We start from the raw sequence: 22,806 nt of genomic DNA, 5'->3' as shown, positions 1-22,806 counted from the left end.
TAGTTGAAGACCCATTCAACTTATTCTTAAGTTTTCTTTATAAAATATGCTTGGAAATAAGATCAGGCGGCTAGCACGCACTGAGAAATAAAATCATATATAGCGCCATGGCGCTAACCAACGGCACATGCGAGAATGAAATATATATAGCGCCACCTACGTTGGAAAGAGGAAAGTTTGGGCCAAATTTTTCCAAAAAAATTTCCTCGACTTTTTTAATACGGCGAATTTTTGCATTTTGAAACTACAGTTAGATTCAGTATGCAATTTCCTCTTCAAAAAGTATCATTATGTGGGTTAAAATGCTTTCTAAGTGCTGTATTTCGTGATTTTCCGCTTCAATATTCCCCTTTCAGAGGCACTCAAGGGTGAAAAAAGATAGCGGCGTTTAATCCTTTCGCCTCAATGGAAACATTTTATTGTTAACGCCAGATTCCACAAAGGAAATTGACAAAAGAAATGGGCTTCCCTGCATCCGTTGAACACGTGTGTTCGGTGTAGAAAACACGTATTGAATCTGTTTGAGTGCCTAGAATGTTACGATTTTAATTCACTTGACACCCTCTACCCTTTTGCAATCAAATTCCGATCAAGTAAATCAGTTTTTATTTACTGAAATCTCGGAATCAAACTCGTGTTAACATTGTCAGACTGTACGTTGCGTCTAAGCGTACATAATGGCAACGCGTAAAGCTAGAGAAGCCTATATCTTACAGTTATAATGCACAACAACGACATAACTAATGAGAGTGGTTTTGCTTGAGTGGTACGGCACCGGATTTTCAATCCAGCGACTGTGGTTCGATTCCCAGCTAGGACATTTATTTTTCTTTCTTAAAAAAACCAAAACAAACCACACACATTATAATTTTGAAATTGTCTAAGGATGCCTACATTTGTTTTGCTCCCGAAATCAAAGAATATCCCCCCCCCGGGGGAGTCGAAAAGGAGAGAAATGTTGGGCTATAAACAGGACACCAAAAGTTACTCAAAGTACATGTCAAATGGTTTCTCATTGCATAATTTATTATTTACATAAATGACGGATACTTTACAGACAAGCAGTAAATAAACCTCCTAATGCAAACAAAGAGTTTTTGTCTAGGAAAAAAAGGCGAAATTGCCATCGCACATTTCACAAAAATTCAAGCAATACATTAACATATCCATCCATTAATTTGTGTGTTTTGAGTAGACATGATACAGAATAAAGCATGTTGGATATGTAATCAGGAGTTATGTCATCAGACCCAAAAGATTTTTTTCCATCGCCGCCAATTTAAAGCAACATATATATACATTTTGATCGTAGATCTATTTTTATTAACATGATGGGTGTGTAATGTTCACTTTTTGTTTGCAACCAAAACTCACAGCACCCTCTTTTTGTCAGGCAAAAATGCAATTACCCCAACATGATGTAAATGTTACCAAACAAACAGGATCATAAAGACAAGCATGCAGCTTCTTAATACATGTAGTATAATAGAATTCCAGATGAATATTCATGACATATATCCTTCCAATTAAGAGCTCAATGTAATACTGAACAATGCATTGAGTACAAAATACTAGCAGACGTACTATATAAATACACATTAGTTTTACAATTCTTCCCGTACTTATGACACGGTGATAAATATGTTATAAGAGGTTTTACAGCGGTCATTAATTAGGGAAAACACAACATCTGCAACAACCAAAGACAGAAGTAAGCTCAATATGTACAGCTGAAATTACACCGCATCGAACAAGTATCAAAAATTGACAAATTTCAAATTCAGAAATCAAGTTTTTCATTTTTTGTGGTGACAGTTTTCAAAATAACAAAATATGGATCTTTTATCACTTTTGTCTCGTGGAAGGCGACAATTAGTATGCGACACGAACATGCATATACCTCTAATGATTCGCGGTTAACGCATCACTGGATTGTTCGGGCCATAATATTTTTATTGTTTGACAATTTCTCTCAACATTCAACAGACTTGTGTTATATATCACAAACAAATAACCAGACCGAATTTCACCTCAATACATTAAACATTTCTCAAGTTATCGCTCGGAAAACGAGTGTATTTTATTTCTCCACAAAAGTTGACTTTCAATTTGGATTGTATTTTCCGCGGTAAACACGCTGGATTGTTCGGGCTATAATATGTTTTATTGTTTGACAATTTCTCTCAACATTCAACAGACTTGTGTGATATATCACAAACAAACAACCAGACCGAATTTCAACTCAATACATTAAACATTTCTCAAGTTATCGTTCGGAAAACGAGTGTATTGTTTTTCCCCCATAAAAAGTTGACTTTCGTTCGGATTGTATTTTTCGCGGTAAACACGCTGGATTGTTCGGGCTATAATGTTTTTATTGTTTGACAATTTCTCTCAACATTCAACAGACTTGTGTGATATATAATAAACAAACAACCAGACCGAATTTCAACTCAATACATCAAAAATTTCTCAAGTTATCGTTCGGAAAACGAGTGTATTGTTTTTCCCCCATAAAAAGTTGACTTTCGTTTGGATTGTACTTTTCGCGGTGTACACACTGGATTGTTCGGGCTATATTATTTTTGTTTGACAATTTCTCTCAACAATCAACAGACTTGTGTTACATATAAGCAGACAACCAGACCGAATTTCAACTCAATACATCAAACATTTCTCAAGTTATCGTTCGGAAACCGAGAGTATTGTTTTTGTCCCCGTAAAAGTTCACTTTCGTTCGGAATTTGATTTCTTTTCGCGCTGAAAACACTGGATTGTTTGGGCTGTATCTCCGCGCGACTTTTGTTCAGTTGCCAAAAAACCAAATTGTATAAGCTCGATGTTTTGGCCAAAATAAAAAAAAAATCAGTTAGCCTCACTTTTTTCAATTAAATTTGGCCAAAAATAGACTTCTCTCCAAACTCGTATAATTATATCACTACTAATACTAATCACTAAACCAAATTTCAATTCAATACACAAGGTATTTCTGGAGCTACCATAAGGAAACGAAGTATGCCGTTTTTATTTTCATGACAGAATATTCGGTGTTGACAATAATCATTTACGGTGGTGACACTTATTATTCAATCAACATGGTTTGGTTATTTACAGAAATAATCTCTCCTGCATAGAAGTATACACTATACCAAATATATACAAATACTTAAGTTGTCCACACGATCGCCATGGTTATTTACAAAAAAAGGTGTGTTTTCTAAATTTTTAACAGAAATTTAAACACTAAAGCTGTAACTAAATGTGCATCTAGTAAAATCTGGCTAAGGAAACCTGACCCAAAAGAACCGATGTGTAACACCTACATTGCACAGAAATATTTTTCTTTCAGAAGTCGTTTCTCTATATTGACGGAAAGAATGTAGTATCCAGACGCCACTTCTTTGTTTGTGTACAAAGTCTATGGAGAGTGGAGTGAATTTTTCAAAGTATTTTTTAACAAACTTGGAAATGTTTCTCAGTCCCAGATTCATGTCTTTTCAACATTTTTGCAATAACCGACCTTCATTGAGATAATATGTGATGAAAAAAGTGGCGTCGGGATGCAACATTCTTTCCGTGTTGACTACAGAGGATGTACACTACATGTACACTGTAACTATTTACCAAAAGACGCAAAAATATAACTACATAAAATGTACATGCAACAAGTTCTGCAATCTGAAGTCAACTACTGGACCCTTGTCAACTTTGCATTGTTTTCATCAGCTCCTGAGGCAAGTACCATATTGCAACATGAAAAGTTATGATTTAACGGACCAAACTGGGGAAAAAACAAAAAAAACCAATGCATTCTTTTGTCAACTGAAACCATTATTGTGGAAAATGCATAAAGCATTTTGAATATTGTCTATGAACAAATTCATCTCTTCAACTGAAAACCATTATTGTGGGAAATGCATAAAGCATTTTGAATATTGTCTATGAACAAATTCATCTTTGTCCACACACAGCCCAGACTGAATAGGTCCTGCCATTTTTATTAGAGAAAATAAAGAAAAAGTCAAGCGGGATCTGAACTTATGACCTTCCGTATACTGTACAGGAGTTCTACGAACTGAACAATCGATCTTCATTCTTTGAAAATTGGTCATAAGTCCTTATCCCAGTACTACTTGTAATACAATTTATCAAATTTTGTTTACTTGATGAATCCAGAATACTACAGAGCGCTGGGGCGGTACAGGGAGTAACAGGTACAGATGGGTTACACCCTGTGGTCGTACCTTGCAAAGTGGTCATCTTTAAAGGAACTGTTTGTATATCTGCAAAGTTCCTTTCAAGGTAGAGTAGATCATTTGCAGCAATCCAGAAAGTAACTGACAAAATGATTGTTGAAAAGCTTACTTGGTTTAAAGATGGTAATGGGAGTAAACTCCCTGTGACATTATTCTTTCTGGCATGCTGTCATTTTGAAGAAAACAATAAAAGAAGGCCATTTTCCAAAGATGCGTCAAGTGACACATTTTTGAAAATTTTTCGTTAGTATGTATGTAATTCAGCAAATCCGTGAATGGGTCCGTGCAAGCGTTGACACGACACACTTGTACGCACACACAGTTGCTATTGTCTGTCAGTTCAGTGCGTGACATCGCATAGCTGCAATGGGCTGAATGATAACATGTCCCTGATGTGGATTTCGGGCGCAAGATCAAAACGTGACTCGGCAACTTTTGAAATGAAATCGAGATCCTAGAATATTGTTTTCTCAGAATATACAGCATTCACTGAGCTAAAACTTGATCCAGTTAGTTGCCAAGCGCCCATCTTTAGATTTTGAGCACTTTCTGTTGCTTCAAACGAAAAAAAAAAATGCACAAGTGACAAACGATCTACTCTACCCTTAACACACTTATTCTCTGAACAAATTCTTTACCCATTATCCTCCGAGATCCTTCCTAATCCACCAGGGAGTTTTAGAGGATTTTGCCGAGCCATTTCTGCGGTATTTGTTGTAACACTGAGGTGGATATAGGAGGATCAGGAGGTTCCTTGCAAAAAATGCTCTTGGAGTTGGAGGCAATTTGAAGAAAGTCAAGACATATTTCTTTACATACAAAATTTCAATTTTCCTCAAATCAATTTTCCCCTTTCCTTTCGCTTTCAATTCCACCCGACGTCCTTTCCGTTCAATTCCACACCAGCCGACAACAAGAAACAAGGCATCTTATCAAAAGTTTGGTCGTCTAATCCTTCTTTTTGGTCTGTTTGAGCAAGTTCACGACCACTTGCAGGGAGGCTGCGTAGGCCTGGGCCAACAAGCCCCGCTGCTGTAAGCCGGGCAGGAGCACCAGGAACACGGCTGAAAATGAAATCAACGAAGCCACAATGTAAGCCACTCGTACTCAATTCAGGCAATGCAACAATGCAGTGCGCCACCAAGAGTTTGCCATGGAGAGTCCATTTCTCAAGTTAACGGTCGACAAAACACGGCCCGTTTGAATGAGTATCAGTAGACAACTTGAGCTAATTTGTTATAGATTGGGTCATAGCGTTCTGCCGCCTTACAAAAAACACCATATTGATAAAAAGAAAAGGACAAACATATACTTGAATCTCGCGCTTACGAAACTACTGACCGGAAAAACTATCAATTTCAAATACAAATTTTGTCGACCATCTCGCACAATGCACTGGGAAAATGGGGCAAAATCTTGATGGCGCACTGCTTTGTGAAACACTCAAATTGTGATCAAATTATAAAAAAACCTGGTTAAATGGAAACTGTACAAAGTTGTCCTTTCAGTCAAAATCAACCAAGTGACTGTTTTCAACAGTTAAGAACTCCCAGCCTACATAAAGCAGGATTGACTGGCTGTGACTGTTTACTGTTTGATACAGCTATGCTTTGGCTGTAGCTGATTGATAAGCCAGCTGTGCCTACCGCTTGCCTGCTTTTGTCTGTTGACTGAATTTGACTAGTCACAGTGCTCGCTTGAAATATGATCTGATTGTTGTTGACTAGCCCGTGTAAAAGGCATGGCAGGAGTAGAGGATTAACTAAATTATGAAGTGAATCTGTACTGCAAGCATTTTCACACTGTATTGATTTCAACTTGATGTACAGCTATTTATTGCATATTTTAGTTTCAACAACGCCATTGTTTGAAGGAGTTCGTTTTACCTAGGAAATATGCCAGGCACAGATTGGGGATGAGGTTACCAATGAAAGCGATGACCGCCAGCACAACCACCACCAGAATGAAGTACTGTCAACGAAGCAAGAAAGAAAGACATAATAACAAAGGCCTCTGTTAGAAGAGAATATGTGATGCATTCTGGCAAAATGAGACAGAACTGGGTATAGGCCGTAACATTGCAAACAAACAAATGGGGGTAACTTTTTTTCTATTTTCAGATGTGTTGATATTTTTGACTTTGATATGACTACTACACATATTCTAAAGATCTAGTATAAAAAAAAAATGTGGTATAAGGCCAAACCAAAAAAGGCTCCAGTTTCTGGTCTGCGCGTGCGTCGCCGTAGCCATGCCTGTCGGCAAACTTAAAAAGTTTTTTTTTCAATGTAAGATGATGTCTCAAAACCGCCAAACTCAATGGTTTGACTGGAATCCTGCTGCTGCACAATTTTAACGGGTTTTTGGATGGGGTTACGATTGAGTATAAGGTTTATGTAGCCTCTCTTGGCTCCCATACATTTTGCACTAAATTTAGTCAGGCACCATTTGCAATCATCAGCCGACATTTGAAGAAAAAAAAAGAAAAAAAAAAACATTTTGGGGGCAAGCTCCATACCAGAAACCGAAGACCTTTTTTTGGCTTAAAGGTGTTTTTTTTTTAAAGAAAAATACAATTGGCATCTTTCATTTCACAAATACAAAACTCGTAACTTTAAAGGCCTTTTTGTCAGTATTTAACTTTTTTAACATGTCGATAAATACAAACTTTAAACAGCCATAACTTGTCAACGGAATGTCCGATCGAAGTGCCACAAATAGTATTGTAAGGAGCATTTTATTCTCTTTCCTAATACCAACAAACCCTCATTTCGACACCTTCCAAGTTCTGTCTAATTTTTCCAGAACGCCTCACAGATATCATTTGCAACAGTCAGTCAGAGCTTTGATAAAATGTCTGCTTCCGTTTACAAAGGCTCCTTTGTGGTATTATCAGACTCTTGATCTTGTGGCAGGTGACCATGATGCTTGCGTCCTTGGGCAAGACACTTTACTACAGTTGCTTCTCCTCAACCAGGGTATTTGCAGGCCAGAACCCGCTTCCACTTTTTGTATTCATTACACCCCAAGTATAAGTATTCAATGCAGTTTTTCTAATATGAATTGTTTTTCTAATGTTTAGGCCAGAAGTTGATCCAAAAATGGCTATATTATTATTATTATTATTATTTATTCGACCAAAACAATACACAATTAACAAACACGGTATGAAGCACAAAAACTAAACAAAAATGTATGAAAGCTACGAAATACAAAATAAAACAAAATAAACACAAAAAAACGACACTGTATAAGTGTAAGTGTAAGTGTAGGGGCCACAAAAACAACGCATAATATGAAATGAAATGAAAACATCCGAAGACAATATATAAAAAGACGATATGTGGGTCAGGGGTCACAAAAGTAAATTTAATTACTATTACCCACAGGTATGTAACCCCGCACATATTAAGCAGACAAACGCAGACAAGAACAAAACAAGGTACAAGAAAATAATGAAAATATTAAACAGCAACAAAAAAACTGGCCCCTGTTACAAATTACACGCAAGCAAGAAGACTAATGCAACGAAGCCCAAATCATGTGAAAGTCATGTGAAAGTCCCCACCAATTAAATGCAGCAAGTACATGTATATGAAAACACTAATGAGGATAATGAAATCAGTTGTCTGAGAAAAGTAATTGCCGAAGATTCCTAAGGAAAACAGGTAGAGTGTCCAGTACTGCAGAATCCCTAATATGGGGTGGAAATTGGTTCCAAAGTCTGGGAAGATAACGAGTAGGAGAATGATATAAAGCTTGTGTACGAGAAGGCAGATGACGGAAGGTAAGGGATTCTGGATGACGTGGATTTATGAAAACATTGTCGTTGATCGACTCGCACCTGCAAACACCAGATAAACATTTGAAAGCAAAAGAGCAAAGTAAATAATCTCTTCTAGATGAAAGAGAAGACCAGTTTAACTGACCCAACCTATCCTCATATGACATTTCACCGCGTCTTTGTTTCAAAGCAATGCGGGTGGCAGTGCGTTGTACGCGCTCAATCTTTTGCTGTTGAGAGAGAGTGTGAGTACCCCACGCTGGAATGCCATATTCCAGGATAGGCAGGATCAGAGATTTGTAAAGGCAGAATATGGCTTGAGTTGATGCTCCGCCAGCAATAGTACGGATGAAACCCAGGAGGCGATTTGCACGTGAGACAAGTGAGTCAATATGGGAATTCCATTGAAGATTGGAGCTAATAGTGACACCTAAATATTGAATAGAGGTAACTGTGGACAGGGCAGCATCACCAAGTGTGTAAACTGGAGGATGGATATTTTTGCTTCTGGTGACGTGCATAACCTTAGTTTTGGTTGTATTGAAGAGCATGTCATGATTTAAACACCAGTCTTGCATATTATTTAAGTCGTTCTGCAGCTGGAACTCATCCTCAACCGACCGGATGACTCGGAAGAGCAAAGCATCGTCAGCGAACAGAACACAGCTAGAGGAGACACAGTCGGGAATGCTATTGACAAACAGGTTGAATAAGCTCACTGGTCAGGTGTAATAATATCACGTGAAATGGCACTGCTACATTACAATATTGGGAGAGTGTGGCCTAGTGGTTAGGGTTCGTGACTGATGATCAGAGGGTCAGGGGTTCGAATCCAGCTGCTGGCCATATGTTGTGTCCTTGGGCAAGCCACTTCATCCCAACTTGCCTCTCTCCACCCAGGAGTATAAATGGGTACTGGCATTAGCTGGGGAGTAACATGCCATGGATTAGCATCCCATCCAGGGGGAATAGAAATATTCTCAGTCATTTCATGCTACTGAAATCAGAGATTGGCTCGTGACAGGCTTTATTTTATTTTTACATTACAATATTATCAATCTGGGATTAAATCTGTTGTACCTGCTTTGGTTTTTCCTCCTTCATGTTCTTCAGCCACTGGTAACCGTTCACCACTGAGTCCTTAGTTCTGAGGAGACTAATACACACTTGCTGGTACTGTCGCTGGTGCTCAGCTGTCCTAAAAAATTGAAACAAAAATTTCAAGATAAACATCACGACATCCACTGGTACAAAAAGGCAAATTAGAAGTAAGAAAACGCTCACTCAATGTATGCTTAACTCTTAACACTTGCAGCATTTTTCAGAAACATCCTTTAAAACAGCCATGGTCCACTTATAGACGTCAGGGAATTGTCAGGTCACGGACGCAGACTAGCTGCAATCCTGGCCAAATCTCGCTGGGTACCCAACCCCCGGCTCCCACTCAATGTTGCCTCTCATTGCGCGGTGTGTGCTCCATCAGCTGGAGAGAACAACATTGACCGGGGGAGCGGGGGAGTGGGTGACCGTGGCAGGCTCAGGAAGTGTCCCAACCGTTTTGGCCGGGACTGTGGCTTGCACGCATTCACGGATGTGGACTAACTAACTTTGGTGAATTACCGGCAGGGCAGCATTTGAAAAAAAAAAAAATCATTATTTTTTCAACGATGGTCAGCTGACCATCATTGGAAACTGATAAAAAAATTTCCACTTTTTTTTAAACTGACAGCAGTTCCATGATTTTTAGCCTCAGCTCATACCCGCTTGCAGATAAGTTACTCGCCAAATACTAATATCAGTTTGTCTAGGAGGAAAAGCCGAGTTATGAATAGAACTGACCATTCTGTAGGTGGGCACAGGTACGAGTGGAAGACGGTGGGACCGAGGTAGTCAGCCAGGCAGATCAGCATGACTAGCAGGGAGAGTGTCGTCAGCACGGAGGGCTCTAACCACCAAAGCATACTAACAACAAAAATGTTAAACAAGAAGAAAATCTTGCATGAAACTACAAAATACACAAGTGTAGTGAAACTTTAAAATACTTAAAGGGAATGTACACCATTGGCTTCTGCTGTAATTTTCAGAAATGAACTATTTGGGGGTTAGTATAACAGATCAAATTTTGTTACACTGACCATGCTGACATGTTTGAAGTTTCTTGTTCGAAAATTCTTGAAAAACCAAGAAAAACAAAAATGTTCAAGTAGTCTGGTTCCCTGACTCCACCAAAGATAAAATGGATGAATTTCCAGATGCCGGAAAATTGTAAGGTAAGGGAACAAGTCTAGCTGGCCTACACCCGTTCATGAATATGTAACCAATAGCAAACAAAATTTGAACTGAATAAAAAATGGTAAATTTGGAGCAGTAGTTGCAAAATAGTTAGGTTTTTCCAACGGTGGTCGGCCGACCACCGCTGGAAATGTATACAAAAATACCATTTTCTTGAAAATGGCTTCACACCAGGTGCCATAATTTTGCAGGATGCTTTAGACTGTCATTTACCAACATCCTAGTAAGGTATTTCGTAAAAACTTGGTAGTTTTATTTTTCAATGTTTGCAAATGTTGTATATTCCCTTTAACTGCAGATGGCATTTAAAACCTTTCTTTTTCATTGTCTGAGAAGTTACTAGGTAAATTGTAAAGCTGGTTACGGTACCCAATCTCATAATCTGGAACTGGTTCCTGACATCGGCGGTCCAGTACCCGGGTACACCCCTACTTAACCATTACAGATCCTTCAAAATCTAGCAGGTTTTAGAGGTTAAAATGTACCTGGATTAAGAATTGTTTGTGAAAAAGTGGGATGCTTGGCTAAGGAAACCACATACCGAGTATCAGGTCGAATGATTTCCAGGAAAAAATGCCATAATTTCCCTTTTTTTTATAGCTCATGTGGGTATGGCCTTGAGCACGGAGTGTACTCAAGTGCGTGGCCATAGAATGGGGCTAATGTAGTGGAGAAAGCCTGCATGGTCATATTCTCAAGATCAAAGATGGAAGGACTAACGTGAAGAAGACAGTGACAGCAGCCGCCATGATGAGAGGCTGATTCTCTCGCTCCCATCTCAGCCAGCCATCAGCATGGAGTAAGATGTAACGCCACTCATGCAGCGACTGCTCCAAGGAGGTGATCTCTTCATCCTGAACAGGAACAAGAAATTCATCACATTGGTTAAGTTTCACAGAGGTTACACTGAATGACTACTATTAACAGACCAAGTCTTCAGCATGGTCTTGCAAAAGTTTAGGATACTATTTTGCATCCTAAACTATTGTTCAAGATTCTGAGCAAACACCGTCATCTGATCATGCAGGTTAATAGTTTCACAGAATGCAGAAAAGTGCAAGTTTTATAAAATTGTTGACAGTATCTGAATCACACACTGACACAGGCATCTTTGGGTGCTGGATACACAAGAAATTACAAATTACATTTTTTTGCAAATTCATTGTAAAACTGGTAGTTGTATATAGTTTCATAAAGAGAATGAAAAGACACTGTTAGTACGCCTAGAACTATGAGTCTCGTGGCTCCACAAGCCTCATAGTTCTAGGACTAGGAGTACACTGTTAGTGCTACCTTTTGGTATTTATTCAAATTGTTACCAGCAGGAAAAGAAACTTGACATTGTTTAGTTCATTAAAAATACCATATTTATTTATGAGGAAAATTATGGGGTAATTGATGAAAGTGCCTGAACTGCTGTGACTCGCATGTCTGTAAGTGCTAAAACAGGTTAGAACGTAGCTTGTGCATGGAGCTATAGGAACTCCAGCTGCAATGATCAGGAATTCGTAAAATGTGGAAGTCCAGCTGGAGTTTAATAATACTCAAGCTAGTCAGAACGTTGCATTTTTTGAAAAGAACAAAACCTACAGTTAATCTAGCTTATATAAAAATGATTGCTTGGGGCTGCATAACTCATTTTAGAAAATTTGGCACAATGGCAGTCATTTACAAGTAAAAAATACAATTGATTTTTCTTTCTTAATTTGTACAATATAACTCGCACTCACAGTGTACTCCTAGAACTATGAGGCTCCACGGGCTCCACTACGTGGAGCCTCATATTTCTAGGAGTACTCACAGTGCACTCAAAAATACACACATCTTCAGTCTATCATAGTACAAAATCTAATGAAGTCAAATGACCAAATGAATATGAGCAAACATGACAAAGTGAAAAATGCCAACACAAAGATTTGACAGTCCATTTCATTTTGTCACTGTCTGTCAGTTGACAGTGACACACAAACAGAGTTAGTATTCGTTTTACTTTCATGTTTCAGCCATGAGAAAGGTTAGCATGTTATGCTGTATCTTTTAAAAGTTTTTGTATCAATCAGCACCTAAAATACAAATATTGTAAAGTAAAAAGGTCTCACTTTAGACTCGGAATTGGCAGCCCCAACCTGCGCCATTTTCAGTTGAAATTGGTGTTGTTATTATGATTGACCCATTTCCAACGTTGAGGGCAGGCTAACAAACCGTCTGTGACCCCGACGCTTTCCATGCACAGTTTGAAAACTTTGAAGGGCATCTGACTAATCTCTTTTATTTACACGATCTGTCGTATGACTTCGCGCTCGATCGATCGGTCGAGACTTTCTCTACGAAATTCTGAAGTAATGGTCATTTTACATCCGTCAGTCACACATAACCACAAGCCTTAGTAAAATGGAAACAACACCTTGTGGAAGTAGAATTAGGTGAAGGGTGGTTTAAAACACGAGGGAGGAGATCGATTTTTCTTGGCACATCACGGTAACTCCGAAAGTCCGAGGATCATCATGAGCGGCGAGTGTGTTGAGGATGTCATCAGCGGGGTTGTCGGCCCGGGCGACGGTGGGGCTGCCGCGGTGGTCGCGCCCCGAGTGGATCGCGCCGGTGACACGTTCCTGAAAAATGTCAACCCGAACAGCTTTGCTTTTAAATATTTCTTGTCGGCCTGTGCAGCTACAGTTGCAGAAACAGGTGATGCATCGGCCGTCCGCTGGTTTGGTTTTAATGATTTTTCTTTCAAATTTCATTTTTAATTGAACCTTTGAAGAATCATTTTTCAGTCATGTCAGTAGGCGCAGTCTAACTTTTTTTTTATGTTTTGTACAATTGATTTCATAATTTCGATGTATATCTATTCTTACAAACAAAGGCAATTGACATCAAATTACAAATCAAATCAAAGTATTGCACTAAAAATAAAAAGGGTATTTTGTTGTTAAAAATATAAAAAGAGTAGTTTAACATAAAATAGTTTAAAAAGCAACTGTATTTGAACCGAACTGTAATTAGGCCAACCCCCACATTCTTTGCACAATTTCCCTTAATTGTTTGTATTATTTTTTGTGTTGCATAATTGCCGTATCCTTAGGCAAATTTTGGGTATCAATGTATTGATAATAATAGACGCACAGTGTAAACAGTAATTTTGACCTTTGGTCTTGTCCAGTTTTCATGTATCAGCATTAGTACTTTAAGTTACTGCAACTACTTCTGTTGATAAACCAGTAACTATTTTTAAGCCAGTGTGCCTGTCTAAATATAAAACCATTTGAGGTGGTGTAACTAAATTTACTTCTGTCAAACTCAAATGTTAACATTTGTGCCACGATCGACCTTTGACAATGGAAAAATGACGAAAAAGCATTTATATATTTTATGAAATGAGAGTAATAGTTGAATATTCCCTTTTAAAGAGAATATACAATATTTGCAAACATCGAAAAACAAAACTACCAATTTTTTACAAAATACCTTACTAGTACTAATACTAGGATGGTAAATGACAGTTTAAAGCATCCTGTAAAATTATGGCACCTGGTGTGAAGTCATTTTCAAGAAAAGTTGTATTTTTGTATTAATTTCCAACGGTGGTCGGCTGACCACCGTTGGAAAACCTCACTATTTTTCAACTAATGCTCCAAATTTACCATTTTTTTTTTTCAGTCCAAATTTTGTTTGCTATTGGTTACATGCTCATGAATGGGTGGAGGCCAGCTAGACTGGTTCCCTTACCTTACAATTTTCCGGCATCTATAAATTGATCCATTTCATCTTTAGTGGAGTCGGGGAACCAGACCTCTTGAACATTTTTGTTTTTCTTGGTTTTTCCATTATTATCAAACAAAAAACTTCAAACATGTCAGTGTAACAATATTTGATCTATTATACTTACCCCTCAATTAGTTCATTTCTGAAAATTACAGCAAAAGCCAATGATGTACATTCCCTTTAATAATTTCCTTCATTGCCCAGATTAACATGCATAATTCGGAGTGGAGTTATGTCGTCACCACTGTTCATCAGTTGCTATCTGTTACCATTCAGCACTCCAGAATCAAGAACCATTGGGTTTCAGGAAGGTCATAGGTCTGGGATTTAGTTAAGCCAATGTAAAAAAATTCCCGGATGTCCCCGCCCACCTATTCCCACATGAAAAAAGTTGTGGTTTTCAAAACTTTTGTGAGACTTGTAGCCTTTATTCCCTGGCCTTTTTGTCAGAAACCATTCCGAATCTCCCTGAGCAGAGAATTCAATAAACAAGTGGCGCGTTCATTCACACAGGTTTTACATGACAAAATATGGTATGTGTTTTGAATAAATTTTGTTAATCCTTAAATTTGTACCTTGCTTTAGTAACTTACCCATTGGACCTGACAAAGACCAGATTGCAGCTGCAGGGAGAGCATGCAGCAGCAAGGCATTATGGGGCCACGGCGGAAGCCGTTCCGTACAGGGGGATGGTCAGGACAGCCATGGGTGTCGGTAAGAAACTAGTATTTGGGCCATTTACCAAACCTGGGCTGCGTCTCCAGCTTCAACTTTATCCAGAATAATTTAACAGCCTAGGGCAATTTTGACCTAGAAGTTGAGATTTGTGAGGGGTTCAAATTCGGATACTGGCTGTATTTTGTGTCCATGGGCAAGCCACTTTACCTCTTCCACCCAGGAGCATAAATGAGTGGTTGAACTCTTTCACCTTGAAGATTTCTTCATCCATTGATTTCATTTGCTATCCGGTTCGTTAGTGTGACGTCATCTCAATTCAACACGGTGTAGCACAGCACGAATGGAACCGGAAGTTAACGCAATTCGAGTGTTTATCCAATGGGCGCTAGTTATAAGTGGTGTGCGCGCGTGTATGACATTTTTACTAACAAATCGGATAAAGTACTAGAAATAGAAATGATACGTAGTTTTTTTTTTAAATCTGTTCTTTTTTGACAGCCCTTACTTAAATTCTAAGTTTTCAGCTTCCTTGGCTTAGATGCTGCAGATTCTAAAATAGCTCAAATGTGTCAGTTCTTTCTAATTAAATAAAGTTAAAGACATATTTGTGTTTACTTTAAGAATTCCCTATTGTTCATGATAATGTTGGAGACGGATTTCACTGGGGAAACGATAATCCTAGTTTACAAAATTGTTTCTTTCAGTGCAAGAAGAAGGTCTGTTAAAGCTGTGGCAAGGAGTAACTCCAGCGATATACAGACATATCGGTAAGAGTAAAAAAACAGTTTTTGTATCTCAAATTTTTTTTTTTTTAGCCCAAAATGGTATGTACCCCACAATAATGGAAATATTTCATTGTATATAAAGCCATGACTATATTTTATAGTCATGGCTTCGTTATCGTGAAATATGCCGGTACGCACATTAGAATCGATAATGTATGGCATGACCATTCAGCATTTTATGTTGCATGTGTCTAGGTTAGGCACTAAAGCACAAATTCTTGTATAAAAGAAGAGGGTACCCTTAAAAACTAATGCATTATTTCCGGCTTGTAATATTCGGTGGCGTGATTGCATAAGGATTTCTGTTCTTGCTCAGAATGATCCTAATTTTCCAAATAGAAAAATTCTCTGAGCATTTTTGCCACAATGCTGCAAACACTTCTGGCAGAGTTTTAAGGATGTCGAAGGTTTAGGGAAATTAAAGATTAATGGTGACAGTTAATAAAGGCAGTGAAAATTTAAGCAACTGAGTATTTAAATGAACAGCCAGTGCCATGAAAATAAGACTAGTTCAATCAATGGATATCAAAATGGCTGTGTAGTGTAATTTTTTTCATGCATCTGGTCTGTACAGTGGGCTGGATTTAGCCCATTCACTTGTGTCAAGGGGTGATCCTATAAGATAGCACTGCCCAGTTCAGTGTTCTCCTACTTTGAAAATTAAAGGTCTGTGCTCCATCAAAAAGTGGAGGAGGGTGGCGCTATATACTAGGAGTATAATTTGTAGACATACATTTTTTTATGCCAGGGGGCGCTATCTGCAGATGAACATGTAATTTACGTATGGATAACAGCTTTCTAACAGATTTCTAACAGTTAAGTACAATACTGGCTCAGCAACATTATTTCCCTTAATGCATCAGTGACCAGGGACTCTGAGGCAGTTTGGCCTTGAGACTTTTGACCTAATTGATTGCTACAATGGGCAGGCTTGTCAGTTTGACAAGTGTTGCATGTTTTTGCTTTTGGCAGAGTTTCTGGCCAAAATATACCCTGGAGGGTAAGGGTAGTCCCACTAGTTTGTCTTTTTTAGTATATTTTAATTTTTTTGAAAGCATGGCAGCAACTTTTGAAGCATGGCGGTTGCCTCAGAAAGCATGGGGGGCACTGGGGTATTTTTACAGGTTGGAGAACACTGCCAGTTCACAATTGAGAGTTACATGTATATGTGTTGAGTGAATCTTTCATTGAGTCAGTCCATCAGTACTAACAGTACTTGGGCACAAAGAGGACACTAGGAAAGAAAAAAACTGTGATAACAGTCTTAACGTTTAAGGACCAATCACAATAACAGTTAATGCCATCAATTAATCAATATGCTAATTCTCTGGTCTCGATACAGTTTGAGTGAAATATTTATGATGATGGATTATGACGGATGTTTTCGCAGTGTATACGGGGTGCAGGATGGGTGCCTATGAATACATCAGGGAAAATGTGCTCCACAGAAACGCAGATGGAAACTTTGCAGTTTGGTGAGTGCATGATGCTTTGCTGTCGAAATCATAATTGACCAAGTATCTCGAATTTGATGTGGTTCCCTTTAACCATTAACCTTAACCCTAATCCTCCTCAATCCTTCAGGCAGAAACGTATTGAGTGAAAGTGGTGTATTTTCAAATGTATTTTTCCAGGAAAGCTGCATTGGCTGGGATGCTTGCTGGGGTCATAGGTCAATTCATCGCCAGCCCTACTGACCTGGTCAAAGTTCAGATGCAGATGGAAGGACGGAGGGTACTGGAGGGCAAACCCCCTAGGTTAGTAAAAAAAATAATTATCCGAATTTAACCTCCCCTTCTGTTCTTTTCCAAGCTTACCCCTACCCTTACCCCTTCCCCACCCCTACCCCATCCCTACCCCACCCCTACCCCACCCCTACCCCTACCCCACCCCTACCCCTACCCTAACCCTACTCCTACCCCTATACCCTACTCCTACCAGGTAGGGGTAATGTTTTGTAAATACTGAAATAAAATATTAATCCTTTAGTCACTGTAGCACCCGAAACCCCCCTGCTTATTACTCACTGTAGCGCCCAAAACTGCCCGAGCACTCTATGGGTTTTTATCGATTCTTCAGTGAAAAAAAAAACAATGTAATAAATGGGTTAATAAATAATAGCATTAATGCCAAGTAAAAACAATTAACCAGTTGTTCGTGTCTGCTCACTTCCTTTTTTCCTGCCTCCCTTTTGTTCCAGTTTTTTTTTTTAAATCACACATTTGCAGTATTTTGTCTTTTTATTTGTTTCCATCAAATCTGTAGCTATGTATACAAGTGCAAAATCTGGTAGAAAGGGTGATGGCTCCTTTGGACACAAAAGAATCAGCACAAGATTGGAGAAAATGGACAAATCCATTCACCATCTTAAAAATTCTGCCATCTTGGTTGGGGGGGGGGGGTGTGGGGAGGCCACCGCCTCCTTTTTTTCTCTCAAAAAGTTCAGATATGAAACTAGGTACTTTAACAGGTTGATATAGACAGATCAATGTGCAAAAAGTGTATAGGGATCCCATTATTACCCCTGCTCATAATGCCAATTTATCTCACCAATGATAGCAGCCGATTTATCATCTTTTAGTTCCACAATCCACATTGGCCAAAGTACCTGTGTTCTGCCACAATAGCTCTTTGGAAAAAAATCTGTGTTTTTTTTTTACTGGACATAATGAAATCATGATAAAAGTAATGAAACCATGATTTTTTAATTTTTTTAATGTTAGAGTGAAGAGTGCCTTTCGTGCATTTTCCAACATTCTGAGGGAAGGTGGGGTTCCTGGGCTCTGGAAAGGCTGGGCCCCAAACGTCCAGAGAGCAGCACTAGTCAACATGGGAGGTCAGTCAGTAAAGATTTGATTAATATTTTTTTTGGGGGGGGGGTCTGAATAGGCCTATACATGAAACGGAATTGTGTACACTATGCGGTAGAGGATTAAATATTGATCCCTGTACAATACCAGTGGAGCGTTGTAACAAACAACATTAGATATTTGCATTTCAGTGTTGTTAGCTGAAAGAGGGAGAATAAGTAAACATCGTATGTTAAATTATCATTATACATTAACTCTATGCCATCCTTTGTATTAGTTCATTGTTTGTTCCCATTCCGTTGTGTAAATACTCTCTATCTAGCCGAGTAATTTTATCGATGCTTAAAAACAAGTTATGATAACCGCAAATGTTTGTGACATCGAACAGGCTGCCTGGGTCAAAGTGCCAATTGGCACTTTGAATGCTGTCATGAATCAAAACATAGTTCTGATTTCTATCTGAGAAAATATGATTTTCTGTGATTTAGCTTGTTTTATTTTCTGCTTACTTTATTTGAGTGAGTTTGTCCTAATCAATTTTCTTTTCTTTCCAGATTTGGCCACGTATGACTTATCCAAACATTTCCTACTCAGGCACACCAAACTCACCGACAACTGGCTCACGCACAGCCTAGCGAGGTAAAGCCTGCCATCGGTTGTCCACTACTTTTTACTGAACTAGAGCCAAGGATTTCCTTGTGAACGACATTTGCAGAATTAAAACCCTGGATAACCAGTGGCATTTACTCACAAAATTACTGACAATGATTTACATAATAGCATCAACTTTTTTGAGTTTTGTCGCACAGTTGGCAAACAAAACTGCAGATAATTTGTGGGATTTTTTTTCCAAATTCTTTTGAAACAACATAACTTTTTGTGTCGCCGTTTTCAGAATTTGATGTTTTTAGCAACACAAAAATGGGGGAAAAAGCTTGGGTATTATTGAAGAACCAGCTCTTTTTTGGTGAGAGCTGAAAGGCCTATGTATAGTGTCAAGCGTGGGAGAAGCATAGAAGCAAAAGGATCAAAGATTTTCCATGTATGTCAAATAATTAGATCTTGCAGGAGTCAAGATAAATCACATTTTCTAGACTTCATAAGGCCAGTCCACAGTTCACCGAAATGAGAAGTAATTTCTCACGATGAAATTCACTTCATTTAAACGTGTGTTAACATGAATATTAACAGTCAATGTCACAAATGAAACCAGCCTTCTTATGTTTCCCAACCAGTTGCTGCTCCGGTCTGGTTGCAGCCTCTCTGAGCACCCCGGCCGATGTGATCAAGACGCGGGTCATGAACCAGCCTACGGACCCCAGTGGGCGGGGCCTGCTGTACAGGTCTTCCATAGACTGCCTGCTCAAGTGTGTGCACAACGAGGGCTTCTGGACGTTGTATAAGGGATTCTTCCCTATCTGGGCGAGGATGGTACGTAAAAGTTTTCATAAGATGGAAGTCGAGTTTTCCGGGTAACAATTACTTCCGAGTGCAATTTCAGGTCTCCAAGTACGAGTACTTGTGCTTCCGAGTACGAGTACTTGTATTCCGAGTGCGAGTACGAGTACTTCTATTTCGGAATACGGCCATATGGCAAATGGTTCATTGAGCATAACTGGCCCAGGCCCAGGCCCAGTCAGACTGATATACAGACCCACTCACGACTAGCTGTTAAATGTGTTTGTCTGGACTTGCACAGAGGAAAATCAGGAAACTTTGATTTCTCTGCAAGCCAATCAACCATTTCCAACTGAAAATGTCGATAGTAAAATAAGGCTGCGGTAAGTCAAGCTATACCATTTTTTCGAGTACTATTCGAGTACGAGTACTTTGATGATCGAATACAATTTGGACCTGTTGAGTACGAGTACTTTGCTGCCCAAGTATGAGTACGCCATTTCGAGTACAAGTACTTTGACATTCGAGTACGAGTATGAGTACTCTAAAAAAAAGTACTCGAGCACTTAATGAGTACCAAGTATGGATACTACAACACCGAGTGTTGCTGAGGAAGATTGTGAGATAAAATTCTTTCTCTTTTTTTCTCCAAATCTTTCCAGGCGCCCTGGTCTCTGACGTTCTGGGTCTCCTACGAGGAAGTGAGGCGACTGACAGGAGTTACTTCCTTTTGATTGTTGAGCAAAACAAAATTCCCAACAAATTTTTCTGACTGGTTTCATGGCAGTATTCAGGGCCGTGTTTTATAAGCTGGTGCCTTAATACCCGTTATGGCATGACATTATGCAGCTGGATGTGCGAACTACCAACCGTGAGGCCAGTCCCGATGACAAGCGTGAATCAGTGATATCAGTTATTGTGTGGCATTGTGTAAGAAGCCGTCCTCAGTTCGGTCAGCGACTGACTTTTCAGGTTCAATCTGCACCTGAGCTATGGTCGTCGGGAGACATATCAGTTGCCGATTTTTTGCAACCCGAGTGTAACTGTGACGATCGGCATCAGTCGGCGCTAAACAAAACAGTCAACAGTCGCAAGAGTAGAAAAAGTTCAACTTCTGCGCCTTGACGGAAGTTACGAACGCCGCGTGAAGTTACGAACGTCGTGCGCGCACCCGAATCATCTTATTTCATTGTGTAGCCAATCAGCATGCCGCAAAAATGGTCGAATGAACAGATGTGGCCATGGAAGATCGCTTGATTGTTATCAACATTTTAAGCATTTTGAAAAAGTCACATGATCGCTAATGTATTAACCCAAGTTGGAAACTTGAGGTTTTTTTTTTCAACCAGGGGTAAGTTCGATCAAGGACGAATGGTTAACTATAGTGGTTGGTTCATGACGTACATAGCACTGAAGTTGAAGTGCGAATGACTCTAGTCGAACTATTGTCACGTCAACGACCGTGAGAAAATGGCGGTCGCACATTGGCTAAAGAATTTTTTCAACATTTGAGGTTCTGCTAATTTACACAAATAACAGTGATTGTGTATAATGGGACACCTTACACAAGCGTGACAAAGTGACAGAATTTTAAACTAACATGGACAAACAATGCAATGAAAATGAAATTTTAACACTCACAGTTTTCGTTTTGCCGCCATTTGATAGTTGGTCCCCTCTGCACTATGTTGCCAACATCCAGCTCTAAGTTGTGGTGCGACCAGCCGCAGTAAGCTTGTCCTGAATAGTCGACTAGCATGCGTTCGGTCAGAGTTAGTCGAACTATGATTAACTAAGGTCCTTGATCAAACTTACCCCAGTCTAATGCAGTAATCTGAACCAGATTGATGATTGTAAGAGTGTTTAAAAGTGTGACCTGTGACTGCAACCATGCCTAGTTGTAGTATCTGCTGCCCTCTAGTGGTGAAATACAATCCCATTGCAGCTGAGATATGACCCCGGTAGCCTTTGTTTGTGTCATAACCTTCGGAAACGCCTTCCAGCAGCTGAGTTAGTTCAAAATTTCTGTCCATGTTGAGGAAAAAAAATATGATGTTTGGAGGACAAAATTTCCAGCTGTCGGCACCCAAACATTTGCCTCACAATTCAGAATCCGTCCTTTTCTGTGTGTGTAGTACCATATATAAAAAAAAAATTATGGACAAGTTTTTTTTTCAGCAGGTAAAAGCTCGTTGTCTCCTGTTAAATTGCATCTACTCGAACCACAAAGAACCGTGTATCAACATTTTCACTGCCAATTTTGTGTTGAGTTTTTTTCTCCTCTTTTATTTGAAAGTGCCCCAGTTGCACAACACATAGCTGGACCCCTAGGTGGTTCGGCTTTGCCTCCGACTTCTAAATCAATGAGAGGCAAACTAAACAAAAACATTCCAACTTTTGGCTTCATGTCAACTGATTGAATGTTCCTGGAGCATAACAGGCACGAAAATGTAGCTGAAGTTCCAGAAGTTGGGGGCCTAAAATCACCCTAAGACGAAGCCAAAGCTAGTCGTTTCGAAAATGCTGCTAGTTACATATGGGTCATAGGATTTGGGGTCCCAAGTGACTCTGTCCCAATTACTTCTGAACTTCGTAATTTGCCACTCAAGTATCATTAAGAGTGACTTCAAACGATTGTTTATTTGTTGGGTATCAAGACAGTTAACTATTCATAATCACTCTTGGAGGACGACTGCATTAAAGAGTGCATCAGAATTATACAATCGTAGATGCCAGATGCAAAAAGGACAGGAAAATCTTGGACCCCAGATTTATAAAATGACCTATATCTCAATTTCATTCCCCGGTTGAAGTGATGTTAAATACGCTGTCTCTATTCGAAAAATAATTTCAAATTTTGGACACTGTACAGCAGAATATTTGTAAAATAAACTGTGAATTTTATACATGAGGTCTTGGTGCACACGAGGACACTTTTTTCCCTTAACCCCAACTCCCTAGCGTCTTTTACTAGGAACTGGACCAAGTCCATCAAAATCCATCAAACACTGTGCGTCCAATACAAAACTGTACATGAC

At 39.1% G+C, this 22,806-nt stretch overlaps 2 protein-coding genes across 2 annotated transcripts; one reads left to right on the top strand and one right to left on the bottom strand.

Moving 5' to 3' along the window:
• Positions 1–5,146: 5,146 nt before the first annotated feature.
• LOC119735401 (ADP-ribosylation factor-like protein 6-interacting protein 1) lies at positions 5,147–12,532 on the bottom strand. The gene is made up of 6 exons (XM_038209101.1): positions 12,432–12,532; positions 11,053–11,186; positions 9,880–10,002; positions 9,121–9,238; positions 6,143–6,227; positions 5,147–5,320 (listed from the first exon to the last, which is right to left on the bottom strand). The coding sequence occupies exons 1-6, from the start codon at positions 12,465–12,467 to the stop codon at positions 5,205–5,207; spliced, it is 612 nt and encodes a 203-aa protein (XP_038065029.1). The 5' UTR covers positions 12,468–12,532; the 3' UTR covers positions 5,147–5,204.
• A 56-nt stretch (positions 12,533–12,588) lies between these two features.
• LOC119735400 (mitochondrial uncoupling protein 4-like) lies at positions 12,589–22,679 on the top strand. Its single transcript, XM_038209100.1, has 9 exons — positions 12,589–13,020; positions 14,683–14,811; positions 15,480–15,542; positions 16,951–17,035; positions 17,195–17,317; positions 18,284–18,396; positions 18,925–19,009; positions 19,606–19,801; positions 20,431–22,679. Exons 1-9 carry the CDS (start codon positions 12,837–12,839, stop codon positions 20,500–20,502), a joined length of 1,050 nt encoding a protein of 349 aa, XP_038065028.1. The 5' UTR covers positions 12,589–12,836; the 3' UTR covers positions 20,503–22,679.
• The last annotated feature ends 127 nt before the right edge of the window (positions 22,680–22,806 follow it).

This window comes from Patiria miniata, unplaced genomic scaffold (assembly GCF_015706575.1).
Source record: "Patiria miniata isolate m_02_andy unplaced genomic scaffold, ASM1570657v1 HiC_scaffold_29, whole genome shotgun sequence".
NCBI lineage: Eukaryota > Metazoa > Echinodermata > Asteroidea > Valvatida > Asterinidae > Patiria > Patiria miniata.
Note: the sequence above shows the minus strand (reverse complement) of the source record. Positions and strands in the feature narration are given on the sequence as shown.

Coding starts and splice junctions, on each gene's coding strand:
- LOC119735401 (XM_038209101.1), bottom strand. CDS start 12,467: ATGGCGCAGGTTGGGGCTGCCAATTCCGAGTCTAAA. Junction 11,187..12,431: donor CTGCCAATTCCGAGTCTAAA/GTGAGACCTTTT, acceptor GTTCCTGTTCAG/GATGAAGAGATCACCTCCTT. Junction 9,239..9,879: donor CTGTGCCCACCTACAGAATG/GTCAGTTCTATT, acceptor TCAATTTTTTAG/GACAGCTGAGCACCAGCGAC.
- LOC119735400 (XM_038209100.1), top strand. CDS start 12,837: ATGAGCGGCGAGTGTGTTGAGGATGTCATCAGCGGGGTTGTCGGCCCG. Junction 13,021..14,682: donor AGCTACAGTTGCAGAAACAG/GTGATGCATCGG, acceptor ACCTTGCTTTAG/TAACTTACCCATTGGACCTG. Junction 15,543..16,950: donor AGCGATATACAGACATATCG/GTAAGAGTAAAA, acceptor ATGTTTTCGCAG/TGTATACGGGGTGCAGGATG.